Source organism: Triturus cristatus, chromosome 11, assembly GCF_964204655.1.
Source record: "Triturus cristatus chromosome 11, aTriCri1.1, whole genome shotgun sequence".
Taxonomy (NCBI): domain Eukaryota; kingdom Metazoa; phylum Chordata; class Amphibia; order Caudata; family Salamandridae; genus Triturus; species Triturus cristatus.
This window is the reverse complement of record NC_140594.1, coordinates 297,466,226-297,484,802: the sequence shown is the minus strand read 5'-3', so window position 1 is coordinate 297,484,802 and position 18,577 is coordinate 297,466,226. Positions and strand designations below refer to the sequence as shown.

The 18,577-nt window shown below is 44.0% G+C and overlaps 1 protein-coding gene across 2 annotated transcripts in view; it reads left to right on the top strand.

Moving 5' to 3' along the window:
• DRC10 (dynein regulatory complex subunit 10) overlaps positions 1-13,554 on the top strand; it is a 178,023-nt gene extending 164,469 nt beyond the window's left edge. For both annotated transcript variants that reach the window (XM_085633762.1, XM_085633761.1), the window contains one exon: positions 12,241-13,554. In XM_085633762.1, the coding sequence (XP_085489888.1) occupies positions 12,241-12,546 (306 nt within the window). In that variant the 3' untranslated portion in view covers positions 12,547-13,554. The remainder of the gene's footprint in view (positions 1-12,240) is intronic.
• Positions 13,555-18,577: the final 5,023 nt, after the last annotated feature.

Below are 18,577 nucleotides of genomic sequence, written 5' to 3'. Positions count from 1 at the left end.
GGAACTGACTTATTCCCTGCCAGGGGGCGAGGACACATCCTACGGACCGGATAAAGATAAAGCAGGGCTTTACTTGAAAACAATCGGCGGAGAGTCAAGTGGGAGAAATTGGTCAATAGTCCAGATAGAATACCGCAGTTATATGCAAGGATCATCCCATTGCTGGAGAGGGCCTTTCAGATTGGAAAGGAGGTGCAAGATGATCCCAATAGAGGAAAGCTTGCACAAATTCATGCAGACATAATCATCACCTTAGAGCAGGATCTGTTTTCATCCTCCGGGAAAAGGAAAGGCCCCTTGTCCAAAACATCCTGGTACAACGCCACTTGCAGGGAATCCAAGGCCCATCTGTTACTTGCTATAAAAGGACGCTATGGCAAGGAAGAAATCCAAGCTAGGAGAAGATCCTACAAAAGGCTCCTGGAAAATGCGCGGGCGGAATGGGACCAGGATTATTGGGAAAACCTTGTTAAAACACTAACTAACAGAGACTCGCGCAAATTTTGGCGCATAGTCGCCAATGGTACTGAGGATTTATCCTCGGCAATAGAGCCCAACATAGCGCCCATGATATGGCAGCGCCACTTTGAGACGCTTTATGCTGAGGAAGGGGGGGAACAAAATACAGTTGGTGGCATAAAGACATCTAGTCATACGGGAGCTCCCTTTACTGAAAAAGAGGCGAGGGAGGCCATCAAGGGTCTAGCTGCGAGAAAAGCCCCGGGACTCGATGGGGTGCCTGGGGACTTGTTCAAACAGGAACCAGGGATATGGGTCCCATATCTTACACTAATATTTAATGCCATTCTGGGGGGAATGGAGGTCCCTGATACTTGGCTGGGAGCAGAGGTGGTTCCAATTTTCAAAAAGGGTTCCCCTCTGCTCCCAGCCAACTATCGTCCTATCAGTCTCATCGACATACGCCAAAAACTTTTCGGAAGACTGATTTTGGACAGGCTTCTGGCCTGGATAGAGGAGATGGATATCCTGTCCCCCTATCAGGCGGGCTTCAGACAGGGTGTATTGACAGTAGATCAAATTTTCCGGCTGAATCTCCTTTACTGGAGAACAGCCGTAATCGAGGGCGGTACTTTGTATACTATTTTTGTAGACTTACGTGCCGCCTTCGATTTGGTACCTAGGGCACGGCTGTGGAGAGTCATGGAAGAGCTAAACGTCCCTGGTGATATTCTGGCAATCCTGATGAGACTTCATTATAACAACTACGCCCGCGTAAGGTGCGGCAAAGATGGCAAGTTAACCGATAGTTTCCCCGTTCGCAGAGGGGTTAGACAGGGTTGTGTCCTTGCACCGACCCTGTTTTGCCTCTTTGTGAACGGGGTAGTTGCCCACCTGAACAGGATTGCCAACACCAATGCCCCCAAGTTGACAGGCAGCAGGGTGCCTGCAATCATGTTTGCAGATGACACCCTGCTGTTGTCTAAATCCCCTATGGGGATCCAACGCATCCTAGACGGTTTTTTAGAGTTCTGCTCTGAGCGTGGATTGGAAATTAATCCTCAAAAAACTAAATTTATGATTTTGAATCCTAATACCCATAACCGAGCTCCACCTAGGTTAGGCACAGTCCAATTAGAACGTGTGCATAACATCTAATACTTGGGGATTACTATAAACGAACATCTAACGTGGACGTCACACCAGACTAAAGTGACTATCAAACTGGCTCAGTTGGCGGGTGGCACTATGCGTCTGGCGAACAAATCTCCCTATCGCCCACTAACCCCAATCATTCATATTTACAAAACTCAAGCCCGCGCGGGTGTCACATACGGGGGTGAGCTGTGGGGACACACCAATCTGTCTAAACTACAGTCAACGGAAAATACATTTCTGAGACAGATCGTTGCCCTACCGCAGAGCACTCCACTACTGCCCCTAAGATTGGACATGGGAATTCGATCGATAACTGAGGAGCTAGGTCTTCAACCCTTGACATTTTGGAGACGCTTGTGGTGCAGCCCAGATCTCACAAACTACAGAGAGGAGTTACAGGAATTCCTGCACCTACGGAACGCCAAGCAAATTCCATGGATGATTTATGTTAAGGGAATGCTAGAGGAGATTGGTTCTCCGGAACTATGGACGGATCCTACAAACGCCTGTCTAAAGACTCCAAAAAAGGTTCTTGTGAGAGCATACCAAGAACTAATGCTCACCAGAGCTATCGATGCCACACGAGAAGGATCTTTGACCCATTTGTTCCTAAAAGTAAAAGATTCTTACCATCTTGAAAGTACTCTAGATGCCATGTCTCCTGTACTAACGAGGAAATTATTCTTACAATGGAGATACGGAACACTTCCCTTAGCATTGTTCACAGCGTCCTGGACATGCCGCTCCTCCATAGAAACTTGCCCAGTGTGCGCACATCCAAAGGAGAATGACGTTCACGTTGTTTTCTTCTGCAAGGGCTATGAGAGGAGCAGGAAATATTGGTTAGTCCCCCTACTTAAGAACTTGGGTTTTAGATCCTTTCAACCTGCTTATAGAGTTTTAAAGACAGACCTCTCCCCCACTGTAGTCTTTGCCCTCTCGAAATTTTTAACTTCCATGTGGTACACCCGAAGCCGATGGGTAAAAAGACTCGTATAAAAAGACTCCTTGATAGCTACAGACTGAATTTCATGCACCCTCTTTTAACACTGTTTTAACTACTGCATCACACTGTTGTTTAATTCGTTTTTAAAAATTTTTGTACTAATGTTATGCATCTTTTATGATCTGTGATCGAAATAAAGATTTCTGAAATGAAAAATGAAATGATTTGTAGTCTTTTATTATTACATGTTTGTTAAGGCTGCTTAGCAATAAAATAAAGAAGAGACACGCATAATCCTCACCTCCGCGTCCTTAATAGAATTGAAACTTTCCTTCACGATAGCTAGGACATTTCATTATAGTAACTCTGCAGTGACTAACCAGTTTATATTTTTAATGAAAGAACTGATGCAGCAGAATTGCTACTAGTGAATGACACATACTTTTCGAATCAAGAATAGCTTTGCTACCACAGCAAATGGCTAGTGGTGGTGCCAGTGTAGATGAAGCCTCTCCCACACTAAAATAGATCCCTAAGTAGCCAAAGCTATTCACTCACCTCCTGTTGCCATTGGGCAATGGTTGAATTCCTGCATGTCTCCCTTTTAACCGTTCAGTCATTGGAACTAACTGGCCAGTATGCGTTGGCACAGCTGGATTTAGTATTCAAGCCAAAATAAATAAGAACCATCAAATTGTTACATGGCAGCCCAAAAAACTATTGATGGTAATAATATGGTAGGCAAAACAGAGTATCAGTACACATCCATCAATGTTGTCTCTGATTGGTGCTATACTTGTGTTACCTGATACTAGTAACTGGATGGGCCTGGGATCCTAGTAAAAATGAACACAAGACAGTGGTAGAATGATCAATGATTGTTTTTTTTTTTACATAATTAACATGCTAAATCATAATTTCTCATAAAAATAACTCCGCAGAGACCTGCTCAAGCGCCTGTATACCCTCAGGGGTGAGTAGTGCGCTATACAAATTAACATTACATTTATTGGACTTGTCAGTAGCAAAAAAGTTGAAAAACCAAATCAAATATCAAGTCATGAATATTTACATCCACCCACCGCCACCATATAAAACATGAGAATATACCAAAACTGCAGTCAATAATAACTGACCTAAGCCAAAAGCACGCTAGGGTACACATGGTTTTAACTGGCGAATTTAACTCAAATCTATTCAGCAACAGCCATGGAAACAAAACACTATTGTTACAAGATGACCTTTGGAATATCCCTCATCAGATGATACCATTGATAAAAAGAAGTGAATCCCATTGGAGAGAAGATACATGGTGCATGCTTGCATGACGCTCTCAGATCAGTGAATGGAAAAGTAAGAGAGGATCATCATCCAGGACCAAATCACACTGTTCTGAAATCATGCTCTATTACAGATTACACCTTTATGAGCCTCTCCTTGTTTGGATACTCACAGTCCTTCAAGTTAGATGTTCGTTCAGAAAACGATCATAATCCACAAACCTTGCAGCTAAGCAACAAAAGTCAGCTACTGGCAAAAAGTCTACACTCTGGTCCTGCATCACCAACTACTAGCCTAAAGAGATTACATTGGAAAGGTGCCATAGCAAAGGACTTTGAGGCCCGCTGATGATTGATAATGGAACTTCTGCCTACAAATGATCCGAGTCTGAGCAAGGCCTGGGAATTGGTACCATGCATGCCTTTACAACGTATTTCATTGTAAAGGCATGATTGGTAAAGGTATACATGTGGTAAAGATTCCCCCTAACCCTCTGCCCTGAGCCTAAAAATAAATCCCTCCTGCATTGTAATCTACCCACCCCATCTCCAAAATAGAGACCCTGACCCCAGCACCCCTGCCCTAAGCCCTAAAAACTCCCCACCCCCTGCCCTGAGTCCTAAAACCAGCCCCCACCTCTAAAACCTAGCCCCACGTACCCCTGGTCCCAGCCCAACTTACCATGCTGCATCCCGGTCCTTCCTTCAGTGATCCTTCTGGTTCTTCTCCCTGCCCTTCCACTCAGACAGCTAGAACGCCGACTGCATTATCCACACATGTGCATGGTTAAGGCATGTGCATAGTTAAGGAAAGCGTTGTTCTGCTTGCAGGAAAATGGCATGCGTGCTTGAGGCTGCGTTGTAAAGGCCGTTTCCTATCTTAGCCACCCTGCTTTTCAACATATTTCTGATGGATCTCTCGACAGCCCTAGGAGAAGTGAACGCACACACCACAAAACTTGGAGGCAAACAAATCTCCTGCCTACTTTACCAGATGATGCCCTTCTAATATCCAGGACAACAGTGGAGCTGCAACGGCTTTTGATATTTCTGGATAGTGATACATTTTCTAAAGCGAGTGAATGCCAATGGCGTCTTGGCGCTAGTGCCTACCATACAGATTCAACAGGGTCTAAGGGTGGAAACTTGTTTTATTTACCTTTCATAATGAGTAAGTGAAAATTCGGGTTTTTAAGAAGTTTTCTAAAGTTCAGAAAGTTGGACTGGCCTCTTATTTGTTCTGGTAAATTGTTCCACAGATGGGCTGTAGTGTGAGTAAAACTCCTTCTGTTTCCCCCCCCCCCATCCCCCCCCCCCCCCCCCTGCCAATCAATCGTAATTTTACTAACATTGATATTCCTGGGATTGGTCGAGCGTTGTGACCTACTGGGGTTGTTCCAACTAAGATGTATTTCTAAGTAGTCTGATGCAGTTCCATGTAGGACTTTGTGAGCAAGACAGAGATCCTTGAAGTTGACTCTATTCTTCACTGGTAGCCAATGGAGCTCTTTAATTGTCCCTGACAAGGAATTTTCTTGAGCAGCCTGGCTGCTGCATTTTGAAGGCACTGAAGTTTTTTCAACGAGCGCTGATGAATGCCTACATTTAGGGCGCTGCAATAGTCCAATCTTTATAGCATAGCTGCTGTTATCCTGTTTTTTGTAGTTCAAAAGATAAGTACAAAAAGATCTTCCTAATTGTATGCAGTAGAAAGAAACAGGTGGAAGTGAGGTTGTTTGTCTGAGTGTTGAATGACAGACTTGAATCAAAAGTTATCCCCAGGTTCTTAACAGTGGCTGCTGGTACAGGGTGGAATCCTTGCGGTTGTGGCCAACAAGAGTGGTTCCAGGGTGGTAAGTTCATCCCAAAAAAGAAAACGTCAGTTTTTGATGCCTTGAGCAAGAGGCTATTTACATTCATCCATTTTACAATGGCTCCCGTGCAGCTATGGAAACGTTCGGCTGTCTCTGCAGTATTCTTAGAAATAGGCACAATAAGTTGTGTGTCATCTGCGTATGCTACATGAGAAAAGCCAAAGGATCGAATTAGTTTTGTCGATGGGCCACATAGATATTAAATAAAGTAGGGCTCAATGAGGAGCTCTGTGGAACCCCAGAGGGTAACGTGAAAGACTTAGAAACCAAGTCTACCAGAGTCACTATATGCTCTCTCTTAGGGAGAAAGGAACATAACTGTTTTAAGGCTGAGCCTCCAATCAGTGGCGGCTCCTCCGCTATGGTGGAGGAGTATTGCCCCACTGCTTTCAAGCAGTGCTACAAGCAAAAACATAAAATGATAATAACTTTCAGTTATTATCATTATCATTTTGTTTCCTTTGTGGGCAGGCGGGTGGATGGGGCTACTATGCTAACGGAGCAGGGCTGGGGAGGAGTGGTATGGCCACTCCTAAGTATGCAATGACTGTTTGGTCAGCCCTCTGGGGCCGCCCAAACCAGTCATGCGCACTTTCCCTCTTCTCCATGCAGGCTGCATTACAGCCTGCATAATGAACATGCCCACCCCTCCAGCCCCTGGCTGAGCGCTGTGTCACAGCGCTCAAATCAATCGCAATGCTGCATTGCAGCGTTGTGATTGGCTATGGGGAGGGAGAGTGGCTACCTGCGTACTGTTCTTGAAGTCCGAGCAGGAAAGCAGGAGAGCAGAGATGCGGGAACCGGCGGAGGCAAGGTATGTGATTTTTCTTCTTTTTTTAAAAAATGTGCTCCCTCCGCAATCACAAATCCCCCTGTGCTCCCACCGTGCTCCCCGGGTGCTTACCTTGTGCTCCCCCGTGCCTGCCCCCATCCGCGAGCCATGCCAGCCGCAGCTGCCTCCAATTCCGATTTCTGCTAGGTGCACAATCAGAATCTCGTGATTTACGGTGTTCAAGGCTACCAATAGATCCTAAAAGGATCATAGCAGCCTGACCACCACCGTCCATTATATTTCGCACCCGGTCAGCATCCACAATCAGAGCGGACTCCGTGCTTTTATTTGTCCTAAAACCAAATTGGTCTGAGTCTAGAACATCATTCTCCTCCACAAATTTTGACAGGATGGAATTCATGTATTTTTCCAGCGCTTTTGCTAGTAGAGGCAATCGAGAAATAAAGCAATAATTCTTCATCTTTTTGGGATCTAATGTAGGCATTTTCAGCAGGGGGAGGATCAAGGCACTTTTTCAATCTCATGAATTATTTTGAGAGGACATGGATCTGAGGGAGCACCAGATATATTTTTTTGGCCAACTAATTTGATCACTCTTTCCTCCATGAGGAGAGGGAGCTTAAGTGGTCAGAGGGGAGGCTCTTGATGATCTGTCCTTGCTAATCAACTTGCCAAAAATGTCCCCAACCTTACTTTTGAAGAAATCTGTTAGTTGATTGCAGAACAGTTGGCAGGGAGCTGAAGTAGAGTTTCAGGCTGTACCAAATAGGATCTCAACAGTTTAAAAAAGTTCTTTAGTTCAGTTCTTGCAGCGTAATGTTTTTCAGAAAATAATTTAGTTTTTTCCAAAACAATCAAGTTCTTGTAATCTTGAAGTAGATTGTTATTTGAAGGGTTTAAATAGCTCAAATAGCTCAAACAAAACCCTTGTGGGTATCTGAGCGATATATACATATTAATGAGCAGAGAACATTATATCAATATTAACAAGTATTGGCATAGCCAATAGGTCTCGCCTTTGGGACCTTATAAGTGTTTAGCCATGCAACAGTTGCATAACTAAATACTTATAAGGTCCCAAAAGCGAGACCTATTGGCTATGCAAAGCGGCCGTGAAAGTGATCGCGATTGCGATCACGCTCAAACATCAAAGCGGCCGTGTGGCTGCTAAAGTGAAAGTAATTGCGCTAAAGTGCGGCACGCGCGCCCTCGCACATGCACTGTAGCTCTAGGCTGGCCTGGTAGCACTTTTTGGAGCCCTCTCAATAAGTCTCGCCAGACCAGCGCATGCGCTGGGTCAGGCGAGAAATAAAAAGGTGAGAAACAGTACAAGAAATGGCAGATCCCAGATGAGGGTAGGATCTCCTCAATGATGAGACCTTTAGATCAAGGACAATAGTATAATAGGCAAGCAGTACTCCTGAGTCCTAAAAAGCTTACAGATATATATAAGTATATAAGGAATAAGTTCGTTCATGAGTAGTAGTTTAACTTCTTTCTTGAAGGATGTCATTGAGGGATTCAGCCTGGTTTCAGAGGGAGGTAGTTCCAAATTCTCGGGGCGATGTAGGTTTTCTTGTTAGTGAACCTCTGCCGTTTTAGCAATAAAGGTCTGGTGCTTCTAGAAGATCTGGAGCCGCCAGAAAGCTCAAGCTTCTGAGCACGGTAGCTAGGGGTATTGAAGTGTAGGGCTTTGTGGGTCATGCATGCAATTTTCAATTGAATTCTTGCTTCATAGGGAAACTAGTTGAGGGCATTTAAGTCAGGGGTGATGTGGTTGTTTCTTTTCAATCCAGTGATGAGCCTTGTAGCGGAGGGCTTTTAGGGGGCCTTTTTGGATTTTGACATGCCGCCTAGAGTAGCACCTCATAGTCCAACCTGGAAATCACTAGGTCTTAGACTGCTGAGTTAGTCCTTGAGGGGGGGTAGGAATGGTTTTAGTTTTCTTAAGATGTTCATTTGGAGGTTTCTGCCTTTGGTGGCAGCACTAATGTGGTTCTGCATTTTAAGTTTCTTGTTGAGATCTATTCCCAGTGATCTCGCTGAGTCAATGAACTGAGGCAGGCGGTTGAAGGCTGTTAGTTTCTTTATCCATTTGTTAATGACAGGTTACTGTTTGGTGGGGGCAATTAGGAGGAATTCCGTTTTGAGAGTGTGATTAGTGTGGGGTGGTTGCATGTCAGCCAATTTTTTTTTTTTTTTTAGAGTCAAGTTGAGGGCTTGGATGTCTTTAGGGGAGGAGACTTTCAGGTATAATTAGGTGTCATCTGCATACATGTGATGATGAATGTTGGAAGAGCTCAGAATTACTGTTAGTGGCACCATAAACAGGTCGAAGAGGGTGGGTGAGAGGGAGGAACCATGTGAGACCCCAAAGGAAACAGGCACGGATTTAGGCATAGACTGACTAACCTTGATTTTTTGAGTCCTGTTTTGGAGAAATGAGGTGAACCAGATTAAGACGGTCCCTGAGAGTCCCATCCTATGTTCCAGTAGGTCAAGTAGGTAGTTGTACTTAACCATTTTGAATGCTGTAGATGGGTCAAGGAGGATAAGGAGGCATGATTCGTTTTTATCCAACAATTTCAGCGCATCGTCCACTGTAATGCGTAAGTACTGATTCAGTGCTTTGCCCATGGCGAAAACTAGATTGGAATTGGTCAAGCAGATGGAATTGCCGGGAGTCCTAGAACATATATTTCCAGGAGGCCAGCAGGAGTGTGTTTGAATCTGATTGTGGCGGCTGCCATAATCCATAGCTCCATGAGCACAGTATTGCTCTGCTTTTGAAAAACTTAGTAGATGGTGCACCATGTATTGCTGCCCCGTATGTACTGATGTGGATTTAGCCTCTATATGTACCTGCACTACATAAACAGCGTCGTGCATTAAGTTGCCCCGGCTTCACCCTTTATGCCACATGGTCGGAGCATGGGTTTTTGTATTATTGAGGGTATATGCAGTAGCAGTGGACATAGTAGTTTTTCTGAGGTGCCTCCTCAACCATAAGCGTGAGGGAAGCCTTGCCTTTATCTGGAGCAGCATGATAGAAGCCAGATTGTGCACCCCTTGTCGCCCTACTCTTGAATATGTTAGCGACTGAAGGAGGTGTGACCAAAAATTGCAGGTCTCCACCGAAATGCGCAGTGGCTCATCTCTAGATAACAAGACTTGACTGTTAGATTGTATGTAAATTTAAGCAATGATGTTCTTATAAAGAAATTATTGGTTGCATATGGGACTGCAAAATAATTTAATTCTGAAAATGTTTCCTCTTCTTTTTTGTTACATCTGTTCGTCTATCAGTGTAGTTTTGAGAGTATTGGTTTCTGTGTCATTGTTGTCTTGTTTATCTGAAGGTTGTTGATATGTGTGAGAATGTCTGTTGAATGAATGTTCTGAGAGTTGTATGGGCGATGAAGTTGGGTATGAGTGGGGTTAGCTCTGTGGTGCTCAAAACGTATGGTACACTGTTTTCTTTGTTATTTATTCGTTTTTGTAATGTTTTGTAGGGTGATGTATCGACATGTATTTTCATATGATGATGATTATAATAAATAACATATTTTTGATAAAATTCTGGAGTAAGGCTTTGATGAATATCTATATGTCTGATTAATTTTATTTTGATAGATATATACACATACTAAGACTACCTGATGACTTGGTAAGCATCTTTGAAGTAAGGCAAGATACTCTGCCAAGTAAACCTTTACAGATAGTGTGGTTGTTTTTTTGGTATATACATAGATGTACATGTACACACTTTCCAGGGAGCTTTGCCGGTGTTGAAATGCTGTAGGTGTGGTGGGAGATATTTAGGTCCGTGTGACCAGCTGCTGGTTTTTTAGACTAGGGGGGGTGACCTGCCCACACTTTAGGCAGTCTGGGATTGTGCTTTGAAGTAGATGGGCATTAACAACCTTGGACCAAAGACGGACTAACGATCGTTTGATCATTGAAGAAGTTGGGGGTTAGCGGGTCACTGAAGTGGTTTGAGGGTTTGAGATCTGCTAGAATTCTGGAAATTCAGTTTTCTTTAATCGTCTTGCAAGAGTTCCATGAGGTGTTTTTTTTTTAGGATGTTTAGGATGTCGGCATGATGGTACGGGAAGTGGTAGGTTTAGAGTGAGGTGAGAGAAGGTGGTGCTCAAATGCCATCTACATCTCAGTTTTAATATTTTCGGTCTTCTCAAGGAACAAGGAGGCAAATTCTTTGCAGTGTGGTAGCTGACTGGACCGAGCTAGAGAAGGGTAGGGTTCGCGATTTGAGTTTAACAGGCTCAAAATGTTTTTTTTGTCAGTTTCTAGCTTGATCTAGAGATAATGATTTGTGTCCTTCAGAGAAATTTAAAAAGCAGCAAGCAGTAGCTCTATGCAAAGGTGAGTAATTGCACTCCATAAAAGGTAAAACAGATTCTTAATGTGAGTGCTTTAGGGGTAAAATCTATTTAACCTCATAGTTAAGATAGGAGAGTTTGGAAGATAGGAAAGATTCAGGGAGATGTAAGGGCAGTACGATGGTAGATCTACCTTAAAAATATTGGAGAAATGGTCTCTAGTGAGTATATTAGATCAGTGAAAAAGTTCTAACCATTAAGAATCATATTTGGGAGTAAAAATATAATGTGAGGTCATCATATCATTAACTAAAAGAGTCCCCTTACCATACATTTGTGATAGATTAGATCCCTGGTCTGTCAGGTACACAACTCCTGGATGTGTTTTGGATAAGAAACAGTGTACCAAATAGTGGTTGAATGTTTGCATGCCATTACAAAACGATACTTGGTGGCGTTTTTTGCAATGGCAGTGCATTTGAATACTAGAATGTAAATCACATTAGTGTGGAAGGAAGGGTAGCACCCATTTTGGAATAGGATGAGGTGTGGATGATGAAAACAAGCAATTTAACCATTCAATAGTAAATGAAAGGAAAGAGAAGAAAAACAATGCATAAACAATTATCAATATATGTAGTTTTTAAATTTTATCGAAAGCATACAAATCATTATCTCTAAACCATTTTTGATACTCATCAGTTACTCTCTCGAGAAAGCCCCAGGCACGAAGCAATAAAGGGTAAAACGCATTTTGGCTGGCTACAAACCGAACAGTGGAAGCCATGCTTCCTGCCAGCATCTAACTAGAAACTCGAATAAGGGGTACATGCCTACGGACTTCTTGATTTGAAAAACCTTTTTTTCTGCTTCCTCCCGCTACATACGGGGACAACTCTCAAATAACCAGTGGACATTAATTGAATCCTGATGCCTCTACGCCCAGATGAGAAGCTGACATGTTCATTGCGGCAGTTTGTGTTAAACATTTCTTGTACAGGACTTGATGTTTGATTTTATTTCTTGATTCATGATTTAAATCTGGTTTTACACTGATTTAGATCAGAAGTTATGATTTGTTTATTAATCTTTTTATTAAGTTTTATGAAACCGCACATATAACAAGCAGTGCAGCATAGACATGATCAGAAGTTATGATTCATCATCTTAATTAAGTAAAATTCATTACCTGATTCTTCCACTACTATGTTTGTTAGAAATCCCTTGAGACCTGTGTTTTTCACTGCATTCTTGGTTTGTTTTCCATTGTAAATGCAGTAACCGAAGCCTCTGAGTGGGAGCGCAAGCACCCCAGATAGTAGGTGGTGGTCGCTGCCTCCAGAGGGCAGTGTAATGCTGGGCAGTAACCCCTGATTTCTTTTCCCCACAGACTGAGCTGGAGGAGCTGCAGGTGGTGTACGAGGAAGAGCTAGCGCAGCACGAGGAGCTGAAAGAGAAGATGGCTCTCCTTGAGGAGGAGTATCTCCAGATTGTGGAGGAGCGACGACTGGCGCAGGAGAAGAAAGAGGCAGAAGAGCGGGAACTGGCAATACTGACCCGCGCTGCCACACTCATCCAAGCACTCTGGAAGGGCTACCTGGTCAGGAGGCTCCTGAAGCCCAAAAAGAAGAAAAAGGGCAAAAAGGGCAAAAAAGGCAAAGGAAAGAAGGGAAAGGGCAAGAAGGGCAAGAAATAGACCCCACGTTAGTCTCAGAGCCACGTTAATGCCCGTCTCCTAAATCATGTTTTGGAACACATTGTCCTCTATTGTTTTACAGATTGCAGATACCCTCCCAGTGCCCAATTCCCGTATCCCATTGCCCCATCCACTGGTGAACGTTGCCGCTCTAATAAACCACAACCTGTCCTCAAGTCTTATAACCCGCAGCCATGCAGCCCAAACTGGCCAATCCCAACTCCTTACGTTGTCTTTCTACATTGCCTCATGAACCACAGCTTGACAAACTCTCCTTTCCTCTGACCCCAATGAAATATACTACAGTGTGCTCCAGTCTGCGATAATTTTCTGCTTAGGGTCCACCTGATAAACCAATTGACCTTCTCTGTCATATCTGGTAAACTTCAGCCCTATTATCGTTTGACAGTTTCTGAAACGAACAGACAACACCAAGTGCTTCAAATGTTTCTACCACATCCTCCACCATAGCTGACAGCCTGAACCCCAAGCCCACCTGACACACCAGTCCCTACCCTCTTTCTCACGTGCTCCCACTAAGCCTGGAAAGCCACGTGCAAGCCTGTCCTTCCCTCTGACTCTTCTACCATCTTATTCCTTTACGCTTCACCCTCTTCCAATACACCTTTATATGTCCGTTTGTTAAACTAGTCCCTTCCCCCTTTTCATAACTCAAAAATAGATTCCTTCATCTAATAGATGAACCCCATTTGAAATTCTAATACCCTGTCTGGTAAACCTGGCCGATTGTTAAAGACTTCTCCCACCCTTGTGCCTTCATCTACAACAACACCCACTTGTCTTTATTGATATTTTTGGTAAGATACCGGCCATTTATTAGTAATAGAATTGTAACCGCTGCTCAATAACCCCTTTTCTATAAAATGTCAACAAGAACCCTGGGCTTAAGGACACTTCACCCAAAACTTTTGTTTAAAAAACATAAACTCGCAGCAGTGGTATTTTTCTGTAAGTCAGCGAGAAATAAACTTTCATTGCTTAAACCTATATTTTCACGGTGTTGTAAATCCATGATGTGGAGATGCATAGATTACTGCAATTTGTGTAAAAGCACTTCTTATTGCACCCTATGAAATGCATATTACTGGAATGGCTCTAGGCAGACTGAAGGATCTGTGTAAGGGGTGTACATTTGGAATTTGGGGAGATGTGCTACGGTACACAATGCTTTGCACATTACCTGTCAGGGCGGAGGAATGCAAAGTTTTTTCTAATTAAGTGTTTTGTAATACTGATCTACTGCATGCGTTTGACCATGGAATGGGTAAATAGATTGCTGGGGGGAGTAAATATTCTGGAAAATGGAGAAATAAGGATATGTGTCTGTTTGAGTGCCTATGTTCTTTGACTGTGTTACAAACCATGGCCAGAATCACACGCAAGCCCGCAAATAGCACAGTGTCCCTAGCGTACACCGTGCATCTCAAAATACCGTAGGCATGGGGTCCGGTATTTACTGGGCCCAGTTTTCACTAGGTTTCCCTCTTAGCACTTTGGGATGGGAATAACGTTTAAATTGAACAGGTCCGAGGTGTGCAAACACAGCATGTGCATCGTTTGCCTCCCGATAAGCTCTAGGTTTGACATGTGAATAAGCTGGCCTTGCTCCAATAATCCTTTAAAAGTCACTATGGCATGGTGTTTATTCATCAAACACCCATAAATGCTCACAGACTGAAGCTTACAAATGTTACCATCCCCCAAAGTTTTCAAAAACGTAGGAGCAATGCCTAGAGTTTACCATTAGTATGTAAAGATTAGTATGTAAAGATTTTTGAACTCTTTGAAGTCAGAGATTGAATTGTCATCATTGCTGTGTATGAATACAAATACACAAATAGGTGTTAGTATTGGGTGCACTTATGTGGTTATATGTGACTTCTACCAATGGTGTTTGGCATCCCATGCATGGCATGAAAGTCCTTTTCTCTGCTGCGCCAACATGTGAGGCAGGCCCTGTGAGGCAGGCCCGGTTCTAGCGGGTGGGCCAGGCCCACCCAAACATGAGCCTGGCCTACCCAAACATGAACCTTGGCCCTCGCCCCCCCTTCCCCCAGCTTCCCGGGTACACACACAGCGCACCGAGTACTTCACAGGTCTTTAAAAGACCATTTATGTGCTAATGAGGCTTTGTTGTTTTTTTCACCCCTTCTTGGAGCCCCTGCATATTGCTGTTTTGTCCTTCCTCAGCCAGGATCCATTCCTATCTTCCACTTATAACTCCGAAGCTCTCCAGTGAGAGGAAGTCGTGCATGTGCAATGCCCGGTCTCCCAACGATTTCTGTCAGGCTTTGCTGAAGTGAGGTATTCTACCATTTTAGATTTAATGCCATATTGATGTTATCGGGCACATTCAGACTCATCCAAGCAAACTGGATGCAGCAGAGATTCCTCTGCTGATTAAAATGCGGGAGGCAGTTATTTACCCGCATTTGGTGAGGAAATGTTCCTCAAGCTGGGAAGTGGCGTATTTTCAGAAGATGCTTAAGATCTTCACGAGGATTTTCTTTAAATTAAGAACCATGGTTTGTGCCCACTCTGCTGTAGCAAATGCTCAGCTCTTAATGACGTTTAAACAGACTTGCTTTATTTAATTACAGCCAATCACTCGGTAAAAAGTGGTATAGTCTGTGATCTGCGTGTGGAAACCAAAACTGAATGTGTTCTCCTTGTGTAATGTAACTGGTGCTCAGGCAAAGCACTCCAAATATATGGCAACATTAAACATGAAATGTGGCAGACAGCGCCTTATAAATCAGATCACTCAAGAGTCCAGGCACCTGTCCTTTGGATCGAGTCGCACCAGCAGCGCTACGTGTTTATGACACAATTGAGAGCTCTGGGGCGGAGACTGAGGCCACTGCACTTTTCTCACAGTGCCTGCAGTCAGTCAAAAATGTGTTCAGAATACATGGCCATCCATTCTTGGCCTCTCGGCAGGGAGCACATAGTGGTCACATACTCCTGTTGTAATTGAGATTTTGTTGAAATGGGTGTGATGGGACCCTTTTGATGGGGCTACACAGTCTTTAAAATAATAAGGCTAAAGTAGAGTAAAAGAAAATGCAGTGCTCGCTTGCTACTTAAGTCATCCCTAACTTTACTCCTTACCACTTTCAAATGTCACTAGCCGCCACTCGCACCAACAACAGAAACTGGCCACTGAAATTTAAAACGTTCCTCAGAATGTTATATTTCTTCTTCTAGGAGTTGCGTGATTGGGCCTGGGCTCTTTTTCACAGCCCCCTCACCCCCCAATCACCATCTCGTTTTAGAAAGGTGGGCTGTGCCCCCGCCCACTCGTGCAGGTAGAATAGGGGCACGGCGAAGGGGACAAATCCTTTCTTTGACACGAATGCAAGACAACACTAAAAATGTCCAGATAACTCTGGTGATTAATTATCCTGCTGGAGAGCAATCCTTTGTCTGTTGGTAGTTTTGAAATGCAGATAAACTGTAGTTTATGTGGACAGCTCAGTGGGTTACTGCCTTGCTTACAGAGATCATTTTGTTACTTGCAGTTCAGAAGTTACAATCCTAACAGGACAGTAACCTATGAACTGTCATCAAAGAGCCGCATAAAAACCTGAAAGGTATAATTAGAACTTCTTTTTTTGTGTAGTTAATACTTCCCCAGTCTTTCATTATTCTAATGTTGCTATAAAGAGTTTGTTAGGGCAGATATACATTTTAATCAGTAAAGCCCCCCCCCCCACCATTACTGGGGTATGCTTTAAATCCTGTGTTTGGGCTTCTCCAGACCAAACTCTCTTAAAACATGCCCACCAGTATGGATGACATGTGATTCCTACTCCTGGTAATCCTCATTGGCTTATACGACATTCCCTATAGGCTGATTTACATACTTGTATGATTCATTGTCTCTGCATAATGTGGGCACAATGTAAAGTACTGTAATACCCTACACTATGAGTAGCGCTATACAACCAATGAGGTGCATATGAGAGAGGGGCTACAGAGATATGAGGGGCACTGGTGGAGCGTGGCAGTGAGGGCATCCGAGGAGGGGGTAATGGGGGGAGGGGCTATGGAGCTATAAGGAGCACTGGTGGAGGGTGGCAATGGCGGAATCCAAGGAGGTGGTCATGCGGTGTAGGGGGGCTTCAGAGAAATATGGGGCACTGGTGGAGGGTGGTAATGAGGAGGTCTGAGGAGGAGGTCATGAGGGGTAGAGGCTACATAGAGATATGGGGCACTATTGGAGGGTGGCAGCGAGGACATCCGAGGAGGATGGTATGAGGGGGAGGGGCTATGGAGAGATGAATGGCACTGTTAGAGGGTGGTAGTAAAAGGTATCTACGGAGAAAGAGGTCAGTGGTGGGGCACCAATAAAGACTTGTGCACCAGCGCTAAAGCCTGTCCTGTCATGGCCTTTCTGTTTTTGTTTATTTAATTAGCAGTCGGGTCATTAGAACCACTGTGGAATATATTTGAAAGTGTGTGCTAATTAATTTTAGTGTTATATTCAATGATTTAAGTTTGAGGGTAATTCTCCTAATGTTTTTTATCGGGAATAATGAAAATGGAGTCAGATGGTGGCTGATATGGGGCTGGGGCCCAAGGTCAGCTGTGAGCTAGGGTGCACGGGAGCTAGATGGTAGAAAATGGATAATCAGCCCGGGAAGGGAGTGTGCTGCAGAGTACGGGGTCTCTGCAGGTAGTAATGAAGAGAGACTCTCTCTGAAGACTGGCAATGAGGGAGGCTGAGTTGGGTTACTTGCATTATACTCCCATCTCAGAAACCACCTCTTCCCATCAAAGGGACCTTACATGGGATACATTTTAAAAAGAAAAATGAAACGTTTGTTTCATTTTTTAAGAGCAGGCAGTGGTCTGTGGGACAAGTGCCTGCTCTTACAAAATATTTTCGCATCCTTCACAAAGAGGAAGGGATCTCCTGGCGACTCCTTACTCTTTCCGAGTGGGTTACCGCCTACTTGAAGTAGGTGGCAAACTGCGAGTGTTTTGCAACTGCAATTGTGGTTGCAAAACCATGATACATACAAATGCTGCTCACTATTAGGGAGCGACGCCCTTGGAACGCCCCTTCCTAATACAGTCTTGCACAATAGCGTTTCTACATGCCAACACCCTTTTTTGCAGTCGTAAACCGGCCAATTGCCCGTTTGCGACTGCAAAAAATGGTTGTACATCTGGCCCTTAGTAAGCTAAAAGGTAGGTCTGTTGTTATGTGCGCCTTATTTGTGGCTTAGAGTCTTAGTGCAGATGAAGCACTATTATAGTAGACTAAATCAAACAGAAATTATGTTTTTAAATAAACTCTGTGTTGGGTGATAGGGCCCCATGTGGTGTTGGTGCTCTCTCTTATCGGTATTATCCTAATTCGTAAATAGTTGCTATGGTGCTCAAGGGAGGGGGAAATCACCCACCCCCCGATATGTGACCCCTTCTGTTTGCCCAGTGTAGGAAAGAGCCTCTTTTTGCAAATTTAGCCCCCACTTTTTGCCTGGTGTGATTTCAAACTGTAAGTGCACTGGGTCCCTGGTAACCAGGTCCCCAGTGCCAGGTCTCTTTCCCAAAATACTGTACCATGAGTGGCACAACTTCAGATACCCCTGTAAGTCCCTAGTAAGTGGTACCCTTGGTACCTAGGGCATGGGTACTGAAGAGGGTACTCTGGGTCTGCAGCACTGGTTGTGCCACCCCAGGCCCCCACTCACCAAGGCTATGCACTCTGCCATTGCAGACTGCATGTCTTGGTGCAGGATAAGCCAAAGAGTCGACAGGGCACCCAGACCTGTGTGCCATGCCAAACATACACTGCAATGATATAGGTAAATCACTCCTGCTGCAGGCCTTTAGCTCCAAAGCAGGATGCACTATATCCTGTGTGGGCATATCAGCATGAGCAGATATGCCCATCCAATGTCAAATCCTATCTTTGATGTTGTATGTGAACAGTGAAGCCGTAAAGAGTAAATGGGCTGAAAACATGTCAACACGAGTTTCCTAGCTCCATGAGGCTTCA